Source organism: Molossus molossus, unplaced genomic scaffold, assembly GCF_014108415.1.
Source record: "Molossus molossus isolate mMolMol1 unplaced genomic scaffold, mMolMol1.p scaffold_m16_p_24, whole genome shotgun sequence".
Taxonomy (NCBI): Eukaryota; Metazoa; Chordata; class Mammalia; order Chiroptera; family Molossidae; genus Molossus; species Molossus molossus.
The window spans coordinates 7,320,177-7,340,629 of NW_023425360.1; the positions used below are offsets into that span (position 1 = coordinate 7,320,177).

The 20,453-nt window shown below is 54.8% G+C and overlaps 1 protein-coding gene across 2 annotated transcripts in view; it reads left to right on the forward strand.

Annotated features, from left to right (window-relative positions):
- Nucleotides 1–697: 697 nt before the first annotated feature.
- ST8SIA2 (ST8 alpha-N-acetyl-neuraminide alpha-2,8-sialyltransferase 2) overlaps nt 698–20,453 on the forward strand; it is a 47,412-nt gene continuing 27,656 nt past the window's right edge. For both annotated transcript variants that reach the window (XM_036278022.1, XM_036278024.1), the window contains exon 1: nt 698–795. In XM_036278022.1, the coding sequence (XP_036133915.1) occupies nt 698–795 (98 nt within the window). The remainder of the gene's footprint in view (nt 796–20,453) is intronic.

Consider the following 20,453-nt stretch of genomic DNA (forward strand, 5'->3'; position numbering starts at 1 on the left):
TGTCTTGGATGTTTCTTCTCCCCTCCCCTTCCCCCACCTCCCTTCCCAATTTGTCAGCCGCTGAAACCGCCTCCTCGCCGCGCTGGGGGCTGTCCCCAGGTGTCGGTCTTTGTGTCGGAAAAGTTTTCGAGAAAGCCGAGGCGCTGGACAAAGAGCGGGCGAGGCAGGGCGGTTGCCAGCCTGCGGGGTACGCGGGCGGGGCTCGCTCTTTGCTGGGCTCAGCTCGGTACCTGGACGCACACGGTGCGCGCCCGGCGCTCAGCCTCCCTGGGCCGGAGTGGCAGGCTGCGGCCACGTCCCGGCGCCCTCGGGAGCGGCGAGGCGGCAGGCGGGATAAGCCCAGGCCGGCGGCTGGACATTGAAGTTGACTGGGGTGGGAGGAGGCGGGCAGAGGCGCGGAGCAAAGCTGTCAAACTGCGCGGAGCCCCACGCAGGGAGGCGAAAGGGAGGGGAGGGAAGGAGAGGGGAGGGGAGAGGAGGGGCGGGCGGGAGCCGAGAGGGAGCGAGCGGGCTCGCCGCGCCTGAGCAACCCCTGTCTGCCGCTGTCGCTGCTGCCGCCGCCGGTCCGGACTCGCCGGGAGCGCAGGGTGTCTGCCCCGCTGCGCTCCGCGCGCGGAGGCTCCGGCGCTCGCCGCTGCGCCCTCCAGCCCGGCTCCTCGCTCCGGCCCGCGCGGGTCCCAGTGGGCGCGAAGCCACCATGCAGCTGCAGTTCCGGAGCTGGATGCTGGCTGCGCTCACGCTGCTCGTGGTCTTCCTCATCTTCGCAGACATCTCGGAGATCCAAGAAGAAATCGGGTAAATAGCGGCGCCGGGGCCATGCCGAGCCCTGGCGGGATCCCTCCCTCCTGGATACTCTCCGTCCCCCCTCCCCTGCCAACCTGCTTTGTGTGCGCCGCGCCCCCTTCCAGCTCTGCTGGAGAGGTTGGGGGCGGTTTTGGTTGGGGGTGGCGGTACCTTGGGCCCGGGACGTTTTGGTGAGCGGCGGGTGGGGCGCGGCTGCAGTGGGGTGTCCCCGGGCGGGGAGCACGGGCAGCCTCCAGCTGGCCCGCATCAGGGAGCAGACTTGCCCCCCTGTTCCCCCTTCTCCAGAGTGTCCACGCGAGACGTCGCCGGGGAGTGTCTAGGGTGGGCGGAGGGGCCGAGAGTGGAGGAGGTAGGAGTTTCTTTGTCTCCGGCTTGGCCGCTTTCTCGCCTTGGCAAAGTGGGCAGGGGACGCGCGGGGAATCTCTGCGCTGGGGGAGGGGATCCCTGGCCCGAGCGGAGGGCGGGGGCTCTGCATGGGCTCCGGGGAAGGGGAGTGTCCCCAGTGCACACAGACACGCACACGCGCCTCCGGCAGACCCAGGAGCCGGGCGCTGGGGCGCGCGCTGGTACCGCTTGAGGTGGGGCGCGCGGGGCGGCTGAGACCCCGGCCCTCGCCTGGTATTGGACGCTCAGCTAACCTCACGGAGCCCCCTGCACACACACACCCACACACCCCGAGTTCCTGTGCGCTCTCAGCGCGAGACGGAGACCTTTCTGGAAAGTCTATACCGCCGCCCGGTGGTCTTGGGGCCCCCAGGCGCGCGAGCTCTCCAGAGGCGGGGCGGGGCCGCCGGCCTGCCCTGGCGCCGGACCTCCAGGAACGCGCACTTGCGGCGCGGGACGCACCAGCTACGGGTCCCGGAGGCTGGTACTCGCACCCCCGCCGGGCAACCTCCCGCCTGTACGCGGCCCGGCCCCTCTCAGCTTCCGCGCCATAAAGAGCCTCCAACCCCCTGTGGGCAGGTGGGGAGGCATCGAGCGTTCTGAAGGGCCCAGCGAAGAGCCTCCAGGCCCTGGGCACGGAGAAGGTGAGGTCTGACGGTGGGCAAAAGGTCTCTTCCTTCATGGGGCTAGTGCCCAGCCAGGCACCTGCCGTGGGTCCCGCGCTGCCTGCACCCCTCCTTTGTCCCGTTTGTCATTTCATTCTATCAGCAGGAGTTGGGGGGGGGGGAGGCCCTACGTTGACAGTTTCCTCCAAAGGGAAATGTCGACCCCAGGCCAGGATGTCCAGGTCCCGAGGACCCAAACCTGGGGCTGGCACCACGTCCTTTCTCTCCTTTTCTCCCAGCCCCTCTCCATCACTGCAGCCCCAGAAGTCCTTCTGTGAACTCCACCGAACTCCAAGAACCCCTTTCTCTGCCTCTTGCTCCGCATCCTCCTCCGTTTCCCCCAAGAGCTCCGAAAACTTTCACAAATATTATTTAGCGCATACACAGCGTGGCACCGGCTCCCACGCGGAGACAGAGAACCGCTTTCTGTGGCCGTTTAAGTGACAAACGTGGGTAGGAGAGGAAACGGGCTGGCCAAGTTTCGGATGCTGGGTGTCGCAGCGGGGAGAGCCTTCCCCTAGGCTCCCTGCCCTCGTGGGCTTCGCCTGCCCCAGACCACTTGCTGACCTTGGCTTGACAGGGAGGGACCAGCAGCTGCCCATTGTCCCGCGTAAGAATCATAAGCAGTGCTGCGTGCTCATTGGGTCATGCCTCGCTCACCCACTCTCTGAACTTCTACCGAATACCTTCCACATGCCAGGGACTTCGAATTTTTCAGATGCAGCCAGGACATCGCTTTGCACGCGATGCCGCACTCTGCTGCCAGGTGCATTGGAAACCCCTCTCCCCACACTGCGTCGTTCCAACAGGGTACACAGGCATAGGCACCAAGACTGAGCTAAGAAGGGCACTCCATATATATTTAAAGCCCAAAGCTCCTGTGCTAAGAGTGTGCCCCCTGGGTCCTGGTTCATGGCGGGGGTGCTGCCTGGGGAAAAATTGTCAAACAAGTCAAATGTGTTCTCTTCCATGGCAGTGTCCCTCACTCTGGTGCCACCGTCCTGACCTGAGACACCCACCTCCCCCAGTAACCTCAAGCCTGCCCACACATGAACTCAGAGGGGTGGGGGCATAGCTGGGGAGCCATGGCTGGGGAGGAGGGCTCTGGGGCAGAGGATGGGAACCCAAGCAGCCCCTTATGTCTGCTTAGAAGCCAGTTTGCAAGCTCAGTGTCACTTCTTTGATCCTTGTCACCATCCCAACTTGGAGCCGCCAGAGGGGGTTCCACGTGGTAAGTGTCCCGGCACAGTGACAGTGAGGGGTGCCAGCTCGGTCTGTCTCACCACACGCCTTTCCAGGAGACCCCAAAGCATGCCGCAGATCATGGTGCCATTGTAGCAGCCCTGCCCAACTTACCCAGCTAGATCTCAACCCGTGCTGTGGAGGGTTACAAATCCCCTGCCCGGGTCTGTCCCTGGGAGACGCAGTGATTCTGCAGAAGGATGGCTGTTTGTGGAGGACAGTGAACAGTGGGACCCTGGGATTTGGTAGGAAAGAAGGAAGGAACCTCTTTTCGGAGTACATTTCTCAAGGATTGAGGCATGAGACGTGGAAGAGGAAAGAAGAATCCCAGTTTCCTTAAGCTCTTGATTCCCTTTCTTAGAAAATGAGGCTTTTGATGTGGTCTCAGAGAAGACACATAAGGTATTGTGGGGGTCGGGGCTTTCTTCCCAAGGGGTTCTTCTGAGAGACACATCTCTTTCCCTAAGTGATGACGTTCAAAGTTACATTTCTACACAGACAACAGCAAGGTTATTACCAGAGGGAAAGAGGGGTGTGGGGAGGTAGAAGAAGGTAAAGGGGAGATAAACGGTGAAGGAAGGAGACGTGACTTGGGGTGGTGAACACAATACAATATACAGATGATGTGTTCTAGAATTGTACACCTGAAACCTATATAATTTTAGTAACCAATGCCACTTTGATAAATTCGATAAAAAAGAAGAAAAATTAAATTTCTAACTTGCTGGTGGAAGTACCTCCCTGGCACTGAATGAGAAAGAGAAAATCTAGAAAGATGGGTTCTCTACAAAGCACCCAAACAAATCAGGGGTCGGGTGGGACTTTGGAAAAACAACCCCTAATTAACTAACGCTTGTAGTGCCCCACAGTTTCGAGTCAATGGGACCGAATTATAAGGTAAAATCTTTTTCTGATGGTCCCTTGGGCTTTAGTTTTTTTGTTTTTGTTTTTGTTTTTTTTATCCTCACCCGAGGATATTTTTCCATTTTTTGTACAGATAGAGTGGGAGGGAGAGAGAGAGAGAAACATCGATTTGAAGGGACACATCGAGAGGCTGCCACCCGCACGACCAACCAGGGCTGGGGACAAACTGCAACCGAGGTATGTGCCCTTAGCGGGAACCGAACCCGGGTCTCTCTGGACCGCAGGCCGACGCTCTAACCGCTGAGCCAAACTGGCCAGGGCGGGCTTTAGTTTTGAGAGTAACCTCCAAGAGGGGCACAGGGGCATGACTTCTTGCCCAGAATTTGGCCTTCAGAAGGCACTTGATAAACTTCTATTGGAGGAATATGCTCCCAGGTCTGGCCCAGTGATGGGCACACAGCATCCTTGGGCGAGGTTGAGGTTCTCAGAGGCTTAGGAAGGGAAGGGGGTGTAGGGCTCCCTCTCAGAAACCTCCTATGTCTACAATTAGGTCCATTTGGCCCTGAGAAGGTGAAGGACAGGTCTGCCCAGGTCTCCTCCTTTGTAACCCAATGCCCGAGCCCGAGGACCAGAGAGTCCCGGGTTCGATTCCGGCCAAGGGCACGTACCTCGGTTGCGGTTCGTCCCCAGCCCTGGTCAGGGTTGTGCAGGAGGCGACCAGTCGATGTGACCCTCTCACGTCGATGTTTTTCTCTCTCTCCCTCTCTCTCCCTCCCACTCTATCTAAAGATAAATAGAACAATATCCTCGGTGAGGATTAGAAAGAAAAAAGAGGTACAGAACTCTGGGTAAAGAGGAGGCAACTAGTAATAATAGAGTCATTAAGATAACGATGAAGAAGATGATGGTTGTTCTCATTTGCTGATTTACTGAGTGCTTGCTACAAGCCAAGAGCCTTTACAAATGCCTTATAGACATCAGCACATGTCACCCTCCTGGCCACTTAATGGTCACCTACCAGTGCACCAAGAGTTACTTTTTTTTTATCCTCACCTGAGGACATTTTTGCACTTAAATTCAGATAGAGTGGGAGGGAGAGAGGGAGGAAGAGAGAGAGAAACATCGATGTGAGAGAGACACATCGAGTGGTTGCCCCACACACGACCCCAACCGGGACCGGAGACAAACTGCAACCGAGGTACGTGCCCTTAGCAGGAACGAACCCAGGACTCTCTGGTCCGCGGGCCGACGCTCTAACCGCTGAGCCAAACCAGCCAGGGCCCGAGAGTTACTCTTTTACGAGTTCCATGTAGCAGGCATTGTGCCAACTGCTTTAAAGTACCAGTTAACTCAGTCCTGACCAGCCTCTCCAAGCGAGGTACTGTAGCTGTGTCAGGTGTACCAGGGAGGACACTGGGGCTCAGGGAGGTCGTGTGCATTGCTAGTGATGAAGCAAGTGGTCTTAGTTCTACACGAAGCCAGAGCAGTGCTTTGAACCTCCATGCCAGACTGCCGTCCCCCGGATTCTTCCCCCCTGTAGCAATATCACAGAATAGTTCTCAGAACGAGCCTCATTCCCCAGGGTCCTTCCGAAGGCCGAGGCGAGTGAAGGGACCCGGAGGACTCACGCTCATCTCCCCGAAGTGTCCCTCTGGTCCGGTCAAGGTCAGGGTGACGCTACAGGACAGAATGACACTATGCCCTGGCTTTCCAGAGAAGCTCACCTGCCGTGGGTATGAGCATCTCAGACTCACAGGTGTGTCCTTGGGCTGCGTGGGGCGGGAAAACCCCTATTCTGTTGCAACCCTGACTCTGATGACAACGGATGACATCTTCCCCATTTGACTAGGCAGCGGGGGTCTGGCCCGAGGGCGACAGTAGAGAGATTAACTGGCCCCTCTGCACACCGGCCTGTTAGACTGGACATCCGGCTGGTCAGAGCTAATGCCGTCCAGCTAGACTGGACATCCGGCTGGTCAGAGCTAATGCCATCCAGCTAGACTGGACATCCGGCTGGCCAGAGCTAATGCCATCCAGCTAGACTGGACATCCGGCTGGCCAGAGCTAATGCCATCCAGCTAGACTGGACATCCGGCTGGTCAGAGCTAATGCCATCCAGCTAGACTGGACATCCGGCTGGCCAGAGCTAATGCCATCCAGCTAGACTGGACATCCGGCTGGCCAGAGCTGAAGCCGTCCAGTTAGACTGGACATCCGGCTGGCCAGAGCTGAAGCCGTCCAGTTAGACTGGACATCCGGCTGGCCAGAGCTGAAGCCGTCCAGTTAGACTGGACGTCCGGCTGGCCAGAGCTGAAGCCGTCCAGTTAGACTGGACGTCCGGCTGGCCAGAGCTGAAGCCGTCCAGTTAGACTGGACGTCCGGCTGGCCAGAGCTAATGCCGTCCAGTTAGACTGGACGTCCGGCTGGTCAGAGCTAATGCCGTCCAGTTAGACTGGACGTCCGACTGGTCAGAACTAATGCCGTCCAGTTAGACTGGACGTCCGACTGGTCAGAGCTAATGCCGTCCAGTTAGACTGGACGTCCGACTGGTCAGAGCTAATGCCGTCCAGTTAGACTGGACGTCCGACTGGTCAGAGCTAATGCCGTCCAGTTAGACTGGACGTCCGACTGGTCAGAGCTAATGCCGTCCAGTTAGACTGGACATCCAACTGGTCAGAACTAATGCCGTCCAGTTAGACTGGACGTCCGACTGGTCAGAACTAATGCCGTCCAGTTAGACTGGACGTCCGACTGGTCAGAACTAATGCCGTCCAGTTAGACTGGACGTCCGACTGGTCAGAACTAATGCCGTCCAGTATAGTGTGGCCAGGAATCCTGGTGCCACGCCCCAGCCAAACGTCAGGCCCTGTGGAGGACAGTGACAGACAGTGAGGGGCTAGCTACGCTCACCAGCTGTGACCAGATCCCTGAGTCGGCAGCAGCCACTGCCGTCGGCTGAGAGCAAGGTGAGGTGCACCTTGTAGTGGACGAGTCCAGGAATACGTGGCAGAAAATGACCTTTTCTTTGAGTGCTTGCAGCCAGGTGCTCTCTCAGGGGCGTACGTATTTGTTCAAGACAATGCAACTCTTTTTCTTCTCTGCGGTCCATTCTTCCCTTCAGTCCTGGATGCTCTACTCAAGTATAAACATGATTGGGGAATAAAGCAGGCTCTGGTCTTTAACTCCCTTGTTCCAAGTCCTTGTCGCCAATAGTTCCCAGCATCAAATTTAAATTGTAAATAGATATCCGTCTTGGAAACCAATTCCCCACTCAGGGTCTTTTTCCTGCTATAAAGCAGGTTTGCTAAGGTTTTAAAATGACTTAGGTCTTACAAATTGGGGATGTTGTACATTGCAAATCATAAATACTTCTCAGAGACAGTGGAGTTTCGTAACGGCTCCCGTGGCCTCCGGCTCGGCGAACGAGGCAATCCAGAAACTGGCCGCTGCCTCCCTCTTCAGCCTTCCTGGGCTCCAGCTGTTCTCTGTTGCTCACAGTTCCCAGCATGCACTGTGACTTCATGCGTCGGTGCCTTTGCACGGGTCTTCCCCGTTTCTGGAACCACCTCCTTGAATACACCCTCTTCCCTGCTTCCCATCCCAACCTATCCTGTCCCTCTCTGCTTCCTCCTACGAGGGCTGGTGTCACCTCCTTTGCAAAGCGTTCCTAGACACTCCTCAGACAGTCTGGGGCAGCTGCCCTTCCTGGGTGTACCCTTAGCATGCTGTCACAGCAGTATCCCACGCAGACGGACTTGTAACGTGTCTGTATCCCCAGCCCCTGGGGATAAGTATGTGGTTTATTAAACGAAGCCCATACGATTAATTTTTTGAATGAACTCAGGCCTAGGACGTGACAAAACGAAGCATTTGGCGTCCTGCTGAATTGTTCCAATAGCAACGAAACAGCCTGAGCTACTCAGAAAGCCCACTGCGTTCCAACAAGGTGGCATAGTCCACTTAGGGGCACCGGTCACCGTCTTAGCATGTCCGAGAGCAGGACAGTGGACATGAAAGGCCCTTTCTTTTTTTTTTTTTTTATCCTCACCCGAGGATATTTTTCCATTTTTGTACAGATAGAGTGGGAGGGAGAGAGAGGAAGGGAGAGAGAGAGAGAAACATCGACGTGAAGGGACACATCGAGTGGTTGCCACCCGCACAACCAACCAGGGCCGGGGACAAACTGCAACCGAAGTACGTGCCCTTAGCGGGAACCGAACCCGGGTCTCTCCGGACTGCAGGCCGACGCTTTAACTGCTGAGCCAAACTGGCCAGGGCGAAAGGCCCTTTCTAAAACATTGTTTTTTATTCCTCACCCGAGGATACTTCTCCATCTATCATTAGAGTGGGAGGGAGGGAGAGAGACAGAGACAGAGAGGAACATCGATGTGATAGAGCCACACTGAGTGGCCACCTCCCGCACGACCCCACCGGGGCCAGGGACAAACCGCAACCGAGGTACGTGCCCTTGGCTGGAATCAAACCCGCGACTTATCGGTCTGCAGGCTGATGCTCTAACCACTGAGCAAGTGGCCAGGGCCAAGGCCCTTTCTAGCTTGTAAAAGAGGACGGTCCGGTGGGATTCAGTCAATAAGCAGAGTAGAACCCCACCCCTCCGTCCAGCCGTTTCTTCCCCTCCTGCCTGGTAGGAAGTGCCAACTCTGTCCATCTTCATCACCTTCCCGGCGTCCGTACGGGCATGAGGAGCAGACTTAACCTGGGGTCAGTTGCTCCCTTGGAAGGCTGGTCCCCAGAAAGGACACTGGAAGGCGCGTGTTTGACATACTGAGGGGGTAAGAGATGTGGGGCCAGGCCCCTGTGTCTTCGCCAACGTTTTCTTTATTAAGCACCTGGGAAGCGGCATTTTGATTTTCAAACACTGGTCAAACCCGGGGCCGGGGATGGTTCAGTCAAGGCGTGTGGCAGCTGTGTGGCCCCTAAATGAGCCGAGGGGCCTCAGCTGTCTCAGCGACAGTGGGTCAGACAGATGGGAAGATCAGCGAAAATGACTGAGGGAGGAGCAGGGACCTGAATGCCACAGGGCGGCGGTGTGTCAGCAGACGGCCCATGTCCCCAGGAGAAGCCCCAGGGTGAGACACTTAGGTGGCACCTGTGCCCAGGGAAGCCATCCCCTGTGTCTGAAGGACTGCCGACGCTGGGGCTTGTCCTTAAGTGTTGGGATTAGTCACTCTCCTGGGTGGCAGCTGGGCTGCTTTTAAATTCTCCCCTGTGGCCTGCAATTCGTCACTCGGCTAGGAAGCTGCCTGGTGGCCTGACGGGACACGTTTGTCCCAGCATTTTCTCGGTGGCTGTCACAGGCTTCGCGGTGGCGAAGGGACTGCTCCAAGTGCAGAGAGCAGTGGACCCGACGAGACATGAATCTCCTCAAGGGTGGCAGGGAGCCGCTCCGCCCGCCCCGTCTGCTCTGGGAATCTCCATTCACTGCGCTTGAAAACCCAGCTCCCGCCTTGCCTGGGAGTGTGTCCGAGCCCCAGAGCCGCCCGGTGAGAAGCAGCTCTCGCTGTCGGAGAGTCCCCGAGCATTTTATTTCTGTTATTCTTGGAAGAATACACATACCCTCACCTCTGCTTCCTGGTCCCTTTCTAAGGTTCAGGGCTACACGTTTTCAACCTCTTCAAGCCTCTCAGTCAACGGCTGGAGCTTGAAATAACCCTTAGGTCGGTGGTTCCCAAATGCTGATCTGCAGATGGGGTGAGGGGATCCCAAAGGTAAAAGGGAGAAGAAATAAAAAAAGCACACCGCAGCTAATGGCAATTACGTTACTTTCAAGTTGCCAACTGTCATCCCCGGAGAACTATTCTATATTCTGAGATGCTGTTTTTTTTTTTTTTTGCTCTTTTGGAATTGATATTCTTTCTTTCCTGAAAGAGGGTGATGGAAGATAATACTTGTGATTGTTTTCCTTAGCTGAAGAGGTTGGTTAACCGATGACTCCAGTCCCAATTTTCTGGAAATATGACTGACCCCTGGAATCCACGTCTAGGTCTGAGTGTATCTTTTTTTTTTTTTTTATCCTCACCCGAGGATATTTTTCCATTTTTTGTACAGATAGAGTGGGAGGGAGAGAGAGGAAGAGAGAGAGGGAGAAAGATCGATGTGAAGGGACACATCGAGTGGCTGCCACCCGCACGACCAACCAGGGCCGGGGACAAACTGCAACCGAAGTACGTGCCCTTAGCGGGAACCGAACCCGGGTCTCTCTGGACCGCAGGCCGACGGGTCTGAGTGTATCTTGAAGAGTCTATCTTTGCCCCGTGGAGGCTGATGTCAGCAGGGAATTACGACAGTCATTTCTGGCTTGTCTGCTGTGTGCCAGATGGTAGCCTAAGCCCTTTGGCTATATTCCCACCTGTCATCTTCCCAACGCCCCGTGAGGTCTGAGTTACTGTTACCTCCAGTTTACAGATGAGGAAGCTAAGTCCAGAGCAGTGAAGTAGATCAGCCAAAGCCACACAGCTAACAAGCTGCAGTGCTGGGGTTTGAACCCAGGGCCCAGTGGACGAGGAGAACCATCCAAAAGTGATGCGCTAAGTGACAGCCAGTGGGGAAAAGGGGCATGCTTGGATTTCCAAAAGATGTAGCTTGGAAACACGGAGGTCAGTGGGAAAGAGAGACCTGGATGCAGCAACACTGACAGAGACCTAAGGGGACAGTATGCTGCAGCCCACAGAGATGGATACAATGTAGCGGTGTGAGCTGGGATCACCTTGTGAAACGGAGCCCCCACCCCACACGGACTCTGCCTTCTCTCCTGCCCTCTGTTGCAGCCACCTCCGTGCCCCCACCGAGCCTCATCAGAATGGCTCTGGAGCATGATATTTGTTTGACTATCTCATTACGAGAGAGAGAGAAGAGAAAGAGAGAGAGAGAAGGGAAGAGAAAACGACACAAATTATTACAGCCTGGAGGGATGAGAAGAGCTAGTGCAATCCGCTTCCTTAGGCCCGGCCGAGCCTGGCATGGAAGAACGGATGTGATCGGGGAGGGAACGGACCTGCAGGGAGACTGCACAGGTGCAGTGAGCCCCATTTCCCAAGGCTGACACCATGCCCACAGTTCTGAGAGCTCCATGGGTCGCTTGCTTCACCCTCATAGCCACCCTGTTTGCCCATTTGCAGATGAGGAAAGAGAGGCCCAGAGAGGTTCCGGGACTTGCTAACGTCACACAGCCGGGAAACAAGGAGCACGGATTTCAGCTGGGTTTGCCTGACTCCACGGTCAAGCTGCTCTGAGCTCCTTTTGTGCCCTGAAGTCCCTGGGCTGCCTGCTTCTGTTTCTCCGGCTGGGCCTCCTACACTCTCAGCCTTATTTTTTTCTGTACCACGCAGTTTGTGTAGGGAAGCTGGGAACATTGATATGGTGGAGAAGACTCATGGCAGACCAGAGGAGGGTCCCAATCAGCATGGGGGCCATCGCCCTCGGGAACATTCCCGTGGATGTCGAGGAAGGGGTGGCCACACTTGGACTCCACCCAGTGAGGCGTGGGTGCTTGTTACTAGGTTTCCGCATCTCCGGTTTCAAGGACAAGAATATGGGCTGTGCTCGGAGCGACGATACCCAGTATTCCTTCGCACCTTTCTCGGTAAACGCCAGCAGGGTTTAAATAATGAAGGGAGGAGACACCAGATATCCGGGGATGAGTCGGTAAACTGATAGGGCAGGTGACTTTCATTCGCTCTTCTCCTGTGAGCAGCCAAGCTCCTTCCCCTCACCTCTGGGGTTCCGTGAGTTGGGGAATTGACTTCATGTAGACTCCGGGTGATGCCTGAACTGTACCTTCATCAAGAGCCACAGTGCCTGGCAGGGGCTCGAGACACAGTGATCTAAGAGTAGAATGTTGGATCGAACAAAGCAACATCGATGTATTATCGCACTGACAAACTAGTCTAGGACCAAAAAGCACGGTGGGGAGGGAGTAGAGAGAGGAGAAGAGGAAAGGACACACACCTACATTTAAAGAAATAATCTTTTTGTTCTGAGTGTATTTGGACACTTTCTGGAAGTGGCCCAGGAAGCCACCGGCTGGAAGTTAGAACTGTGGGAGATGCGCATCCAAGTTTTTGTGGGGACTCTGTAGATGCTTGTCGGCCGGCCTGCCTGTCCACCCACAGGCTTCATAAAAGCCTGAACCACGGGGACAGGAGGCGTGGGTGGTGGGGCAGGGAGGGAGGGGGACAGCAGCTGGAGGCCAAGAGTGCAGACAACCCGGAGCTCTCGAACCCAGGTTCCTTGCTGCCCCTTTCCTTACCACCTGCCTCCTTTAGTGTTTGGTTCAAGGGTGAATCTGAAAAGAGAAGAGGGTCCCAACATGCTGATCCCGAGATGTGACACCTGCTTGGCTGGGAACTCCCTTCTAGGCTCCTGCCACTTAGTGGAGGCTGAGCTTTTGCATCACCAAGTGCCAGCTAATGCTGATACCGCGGGTCCTTCCGAGGACCACGCTGGGTTAGAGCCTCGGCACTCAAAGTGTGGTCCTGCGACCAGCAATAGGGACATCACCCGGAGTTCCGGTCGAAATGCAAGACCGTAGGCCTCATCCCAGATTCAGACCTAAAGACACGGGATCTGCATCATCATGAGACCCCAAGCAAGGTGTGTGCCCTCCCGATACTGGTGGGCACAACTGGTTTTACAGCCTGGTGACCGCAGTCCATCAAAGCGGAGCAGGCGTGGCTGAGGATCTCGGTTGTCCATTGCAGAGTTGGTCTACAGGGACCCTCGAATGGACGTCAGAAAAATGAATAGTAATTATTATTATAGCCACTTGCTGGGTGCCTGTGTGTGTACCTGCAAACCCCATTTTATGGACAAGTACATCGAGACAGGTAAAGTAGTTGCTTAATGAATATCGGAAAAAGAACCGGGTTGTGCCCGGCCGGTGTGGCTCAGTGGTGGAGCGTCGACCCTGCACCAAGAAGTCGCCAGTTTGATTCCCGGTCGGGGCACATGCCCAGGGTGTGGGCCTGATCCCCAGTGGGGGGCATGCAGGAGGCGGCCGATCTATGTTCTCTCTCATCGATGTTTCTATCTCTCTCTCCCTCTCTCTTCCTCTGTCTCTAAAATCAATAAAGGAAAAAAAAGAGCTGGGTTTTATCAAGGTCTAGCCACCATTTCCCGGGTTCCAGATTTAGCCCCGGGGCTAAGCTGATTCTCTCTCTTTGCCCCTCTCCCAGATGAGGCCCGGGCACGAGGCCAGGCAAGGAAGAATCCCCACCAAGGGCGGACTGATTATTGACGGAGTTTAAGGAGGGTGCGGTGTGTCTGTATGAGGAACAGCCTTGACTCAGGGTCGAAGCCGTGACAAGAATCCCCAGAGAAGCTGGGCAGCAGAGCTCTCCCTGGCTGTGTCCTTAGCCCTCTCCAGAGCTTGGCTAAGATGTGGTCACTTACACAGCCAATGACCCCACTTCACAGTCCCCTGGCGTGTGGGGGTTCCTGAGTGGTTTTAGTGGTCTGCCCCGCCTGCAGTCTAATTCCAAACTCCGCTCTCAGTGATGGAAAATGGAGGAACTGAGTGGGGAGGCCTCTAGGGACAATCGAAGGTAAGTGTGCGGGCCTTTTAGAACCCATCTGCTCCTTTAGACAGACAGCCCCCCGGCAGGCTGGGCGCCAGGAATGTAATTGTATTTATTTTAGCCATTACTTTCCATTTAGGGCAAGGGACCAGTGGTATGCTATTTAAGTTAGTCACATCAAGATTGCTCGTAGGATAAATTCATTTCCGTTTTTAAGTCAGTCCATTTAAAGATAAGCATTAAATCAGTGGAGTAAAATGATGCCATCACGTGACGCAGACAAGGGACGCGGTGACGATGTGCTAGTCTTCCTTCTTCCCTGTGACAGCAAAGCTGGGACACCTCTTGCAAAACTTCTAGAGTGAGTTCATTTTTTCCGGAAGAAGTACCGGATGGAATTTCTCACGGTATCTGGGAAGTTGCCCAGCGCACAGGCACAGCATGTGCCCATCAAACAATCCCGTGGACGACGTAAAAAGCAAGGATGCTTTTGGCCAGAAGGCCCCCCACCCCGGCCACACCCCTAGCTTAGCCCCATCCTGCGGCCCCCCACACCCTCTCCTCCTTTTGCTCCGCTCCTCACATTTCCCAGTCCATGCCGGTGCCTCTCTGCCCTGCCAGCCTGTAGCCCTAAGGGGGCCAGTACCCTTCAGGATCTGTGCCCTGTGTGGCAGAGGGGAGGTGGTGGCTTGGAGAACAAAGGAAGGAAAAGAAGGAGGGCAGGAAGAAGGCAGTGAATTCCTGGAGGCTCAGAAAAGCCCCTGCCACCTACATTCTGCAATTATTATTATTATTTTCTTTATTGATTTTAGAAAGAGAGGAAGGGAGAGGGAGAGAGAGATAGAAACATCGATGAGAGAGAACATCAACTGGCCGCCTCCTGCACGCCCCCCCACTGAGGATCGAGCCCACACCCTGGGCATGTGCCCCGACCGGGAATCGAACCGGTGACCTCCTGGTGCAGGGGTCGACGCTCAACCACTGAGCCACACCGGCCGGGCTCTGCAATTTTTTTTAATGTTGATCCCCGGACCACTCAGGGGTTAGGGGCACCGAACCCCTGCACAGTTGAAAACCCACGGATAACTTTGACTCCCCAAAACATACCTATAATATCCTACTGTTGACATAAATAGTTGATTAAGGCATATTTTGTGTTATAAGTATTATATACTGTATTCTTACAATGAAGTAAGAGAGAGAAAAGAAAATGTCATTAAGATCATCATTAGGAGCCTGGCTGGTTTGGCTCAGTGGTTAGAACGTCAGCATGTGGACAGAAGGGTCTCAGGTTTGATTCGCGGTCAAGGGCATGTTCCTGGGTTTAGGTTTGATCCCTGGCCCCCGTCAGGGTCATGTGGGAGGCAATCAATTGATGTTTCTCTCTCTCCCCCCTCCTTCCTTCCCTCCCTTTCTTCCAACTCAGAAATCAATGGGAGCCCTGGCTGGTTTGGCTCAGTGGTTAGAGCATTGGCCTGCAGACCAGAGAGTCCCGGGTTCAGTTCTTGCTAAGGGCACGTACCTCGGTTGCAGTTTGTCCCCGGCCCCAGTAGGGGTTGTGCGGGTGGCAGCCAGTCGATGTGTCTCTCTCATGTCGATGTTTCTCTCTCTCTCTTCCCCCTTCTCTCCCTCCCGTTCTATCTCTCCCTCCCCCTCTATCTGAAGATAAATGCAAAAAAAAAAAAATGTCCTCGGATGAGGATGAAAAAAAAAAATCAATGGGAAAATATCCTCTGGTGAGGATTAACAAAGATAATCATAAGGAAGAGAAAAATACATCTACAGTATTAGAAAAAAAAATGCACATATAAGTGGACCCACCCTTGGGTTCAAACCCAAGTTGTTCAAGGGTCAACTGTATTTCGATGGCCAAAGAGAGAGAATGTGGTGGGTTATTGGGGCTCCCGCATCACTGTCTGCTTAGTAATCCCCGGAGTTCCGTCGTATGTTTCGGCGAAGCAGTTTTCCCCGTTTCATAAAGACCAGCCCACAGATGAAGTGAGGATTGCGAGCCGGGTGATTCATGCGTCCGCACGGCTCCGGGGCCTGGTCCTCGGAAGCCAGAGGACTGGAGGGATGTGGCCGGCACTGGGAGTGAGCTGGGCTGCCCCGACAGGCTGAGATCCAGCTGATAAGAAGGGGATTAATAAGGGTCCGCAGGCTGCCCCGTCCTCTAGCATCAAGGAGGGCTTTTAAATCAATGCTGGTCTCGCTGGCTTAATGGTATCTAATCTCGCCTTTTGAAGCTGGAGCATTTGGGAGCTGAGATCCACTGAGATATAAAATAAAGTAAAATGTATTGACTTTCGGATTTGGGGTCTTCATCAGAGCCCCATTGTGTGGTGTTGCCTTTCTTTTCCGTCTTGGAAATAGGCGGAGATTAGCCCCAGGAGAGGACCGGGCAGCCTGGACTCGGTGCTAGTACGTTGACTTTTGTTCTAGTTTTTTCGTGCACGAGATGGTTTTTCAGAAGAGAAGGCTCCATTCCTGTCCGGGTAATCGCTGTGCGCCCAGAGCGTGGCACCTGGCAAGCTCTCAGGAACTGTTCCTCAAATGCAACTCTTCCGTGTAACGGCACCTGCTACCTGCCAGGGGCCAGTCTTCTGGAAAAGTCCATCTGTTTCCGATTAGGTGCGGCCTTGCCAGACACTCACAGTGCGCTGGAGAACAGCCTCGGGACGGCTCCCCGGGCCCTGGCTTCGGTGACAGCTCCCGGGCGGTTCTGCGCGCGTCACACAGCCGCGGAGTCTCTGCATCTGACTCACCGGGCGCCGGGGTCTGCCAGGGGCTGCCAGGGGCTGCCAGGCCTGTGCTGGATGCAGAGATGAACACAGCAGAGGGCAAGGGCCCGAGGAACCGGGGCTGCACGGGAGAGTGCTCATGGGTGCTGAGAAACGCGTCTGGAGTCAGAGGTCAGAGAGCAGGGCTTTGCATGGGGATCCGCCACCAGCAGGTCCATGACTTGAACGACAAGCCCTAGCTGTCTGGGCCTCGGTTGCCTCGTCTTCGAAATGAGGGTCAGACAATGGCCAGGTCTGCTCGAGTTCTAAAGCGTCACAGCTGGGCACCACCCTCAGTGAGGTCCCTGTTGAGCGGGGAGTCCTGACTCCCTGGGAGTTAGCTCATCCTTTGGCTTTGCTGCTGAATTCTCTGCTCTGAAATTTGACAGCAGGGTAATAGATAGGCTGCTCCACACTGGGAAGGAAAAAAAGGCCACTTAACCCTGACCGGTTTGGCTCAGCGGTTAGAGAGGAAGTCCAAGGACTGAAGGGCCGAAGGTTCGATTCCTGGTCAAGCACACGTACCTGGGTTGCAGGTTCGATCCCCGGCCCCAGGACATAGGAGGCAACCAATCGATGTGTCTCTGACATCGATTTCTCTCTCTCTCTCTCCCTCCCTTCCACTCTATCTGAAAATCAATGGAAAGATATCCTCACGTGAGGATTAACAACAACAACAAAGCCACTTGAAAGAGGAAGAGGGGCTGACAAACTTCATGCCAGGCACCACAATAGATGCCCACACAGCTCCGGAAGCCTCCTTATCCACTTGCAAGATGGAGTCAGTAGCATGGCCCTTCCCTGCCTCCTGACACCACCAGGGGAACCCCCGTGTGTCGGCAGGATTGGCGTTCCAGACTCATTATGCTCACGACCCCACGTTTCCGAGAAGCATATGAGTGTGGGATAAAATATAGAAAAGCTGTCATTAAACATAGCTAAGTTGGGGGATCTGGGAAGCCTTCTTCCTTCGGTTATCAGAAAGATCCCTTATCTCCAGCAAACATCTGGGGTGCTCAGTGTTATCAGCCTGGTGGCAGGCTCTGTCCTCCCCCAGAGCCTGCCACGGGATAAGAACAAAAATGACAACATTGTGCTAATGATGCCGATGATTCATACTCTAGGAGCTCCAAAGAGGGAGTCCCACAAAGGCCTGGGGACCAGAGGGACATTTTCTGGAAGAGGCAGGATCAGGGGGTAAGCTGCAGGAAGGGTCCAAGCACTTAGCTGGAAAAGCCGGGAGAGGTTATATGATAAAACCACAGTCTTGGGTGAAAATGGGACCAGTAAACAGAGGTGGGGAGGGGAAGAGGAGGGATGAAGATTCAGAGACCATCTTCTGGGGGACGAGTTTGAATTTTAAGCGAGGGAAGACTGGGGATCCACTAACCCATCTTCTTGCTTTTGGGGCGGACCCCTCTGCCTGACATGCTTCCCATTACCCTTTGTGAGGCTGGCTCCCCCTCATATTTGAGGGTTCTGACCAAATGCCGCTCCCCAAAGCAGCTCTTCCCCGTTCACTCCTGAGCACACCCTCCGCCTGTCATTTTCTACGGCCCCTTCTGTTTACTTAGCGCCAGGGCCTGGGTAGATGGCTGTTCCTCTGATGGGGTGTTTGTCTTTCCTGAGTGTGAGATTTTCCTGTCTCCAAACTTAGATTTTAAGCCGCTTTCAGGGGACACTGTCTGTCTTCATCCCCACAGTGACCCCAGAGCCCGGCTCGGGGCCTGGCACACAGTAGGTGCTCAATAAATGCATCAGCGGACAGCAGGCATCATGGTTCTATCACAGTGAACGCCTCCTGTTTCCTTCCCTCCATGGTCCTCACTTCTCCCTGATGGACAGCACCGCTGAGCCGCAGCTCCCTGGGCACAGCTGTTGGAGGGGCTCGGCAGAGTCCGCAGGCAAGGCCGTAGCCAGCGCCTTCACTAACGCCACAACCGACGTCCACATCTGTCCGGTGCTTCTCACTGTAACCCCACGCCAGGACCCCGCTTTTCAGGGAAGGACATCAAGATCGAGAGAGACCTAGGGTGGCAAAGCTCGGAGCCATCAGGAGTCAGAACTCCAGGTCCCTCCCTGGTGGCCCTGGCTGTCTTTCCCACCACTGGGCAGGGGAGTGGACATTTACCCAGGACCCGTCACACACCCCAAAGAGAAGCAACTTCAAAGGCCTCCCCTTCCTGGGAGCCCTCCAGGGGTTTTCTCAGAGAAAGGCTGAGGCTGACATTAATGGGAACACCGCCTCTGATGTGGTCCCTCAACAGAAGAACAGAAGAGAGGGAAGAAAGGCCGGCTGGAGGGAGAGGCCTTTCAAGTCCTGGCGAGGCGGGTTCGAGAGCTAAACGTGTGGACGGGCCCTCGGCTTCTCTGTAAAGACCGTGGACTTACCCACACTGTGCCACACGCGTGAAATGAGAAATGTTCAGGGGTGCCGAGCTCTGGGCTAACGTTTTGCAGCAGTATAAGCCTAATACAGTAAAAATGGTAAAACGATGCCCAGGGTGAAAAGATGCATGCTAAGTAACTGGCCGATGGGGGTGCTGTGGTGTGAGTGCTTGTGTCCCCCTAAAATCACACGTTGGAATCCTAACCCCCAATGTGACGGTGGTAGGAGGTGAGGCCTTTGGGAGGTGACTAGGTCGTGAGGGTGGATCCCTTGTGATGGGATTAGTGGCCTTATAAGAGGCCCCACCTGGCAGAGGACCCTCATTTACATGCTGGTTCTCTGATGTCAGACTTCCAGCCTCCAGAACTCTGAGCGATACATTTTTGGTGCTGATAAGCCTCCCAGTCTATGGGTTTCCCTTCTAGCTGCCCGAACGTACTAAAACAGCAGAATTCAGTGAGTTTTCCTATGAAACTATTCCTAAGCTTAGCTTTTAATGGCCGGATCACATCTCACCCTCACTGGTGTGCAGCGCGTGGAGAACCTAACGTGAGTGTGTTCCCAGTTTGCTCCCCAACTGCCTCACAACTACTGGTTGAGCAACCGCTTCTTCCTCTGAAGTCTCAGGTGCGCCCTTGACTGCGTTTTAAATCCTTACGTGCAACCCGGCCAGTGTGGCTCAGTGGTGGAGCATCGACCCACGTACAAGAGGTCGCTGGTTCGAGTCCCAGCTTGTGGGTCCGATCCCCAGTGGGAGGCATACAGGAGGCGGCCAATTGATATTCTCTCTTATCAATGTTTCTCTCTCTCTCTCTCTCTTCCTCTCCCATCCTCTCTCTCTAAAATCAATAAAGAAAAAAAAATGTCTTAATAATAATAAATCCTTACATGCAGGCGACGGGCAGGGTGCAGGGCCCAGCTTTCTGTCCACACAGGAGACCTGGTTGTACTCAGACCACGAGCTGAATCTTGCTGGGTGTGAACAGAGAGAAAAATGGAGATTTTCATGGGAGGACCCCTCTGCCAGGGGAACAGTAAGACTCAAGGAGGGATTTGATGTCATTACAAACGGAACCCTAAAGTGCTGGGAGGAGATGATTTAAAATCATGGATTTTCTGAGCCCGGAGAAATATTTAAGATGCCCTGCGGACTCTAACCCATCTCCTGGAATCATTCATCATGCCTCTCTCCAGTCGTATAGTTCCTCCGAGGGAAAACATCTGTCCAGGGCCACCCTCTTGTCAGACCCAGGAAGCCCCGCTGCCTCTGGTTTGGATGATAAATGATTGGGTCCCCCTGGTCACAGGTGACAGTTTCGTGATGAGAAAGGAGCAGGAACAATCGCGGAAGGGAAGTGCTCGACGTTCAATCACTCTGATGTGCAGAGGCCTGTACGCATGTTGATGGAAAGACTCGCGAGATTGGCCGGAACCTCATCGAAGTCCTAAGTTCTCACGCATGTTTTCTGAGGTTGAGCAGAGGAAGGGACCCAGAGGGATTCCTTCTTCGTGTCCTCTGACGGAAGCTGATTCATAAGCATGCGTCTGCTGAAATCACAGCAAAGGGCTAAGGCAAATGAAGCTGATATTGAACATGAAGGAAGAGCAGACAGCAGGGAGAGGAGCTGAGCGGTCAGTAAGGGATGCTCAGGGGCAGGAGAGAGGGACCCATGGGCTCCTTGGCTTAACCCTCCCACTGGGTGCCTACAGCACCCATGGATGCCCAACTGCGATGGAAACACCACTGTCAAGGCTGAAACCTACACTGGTCTCTTCAGAGCTCAGTGTC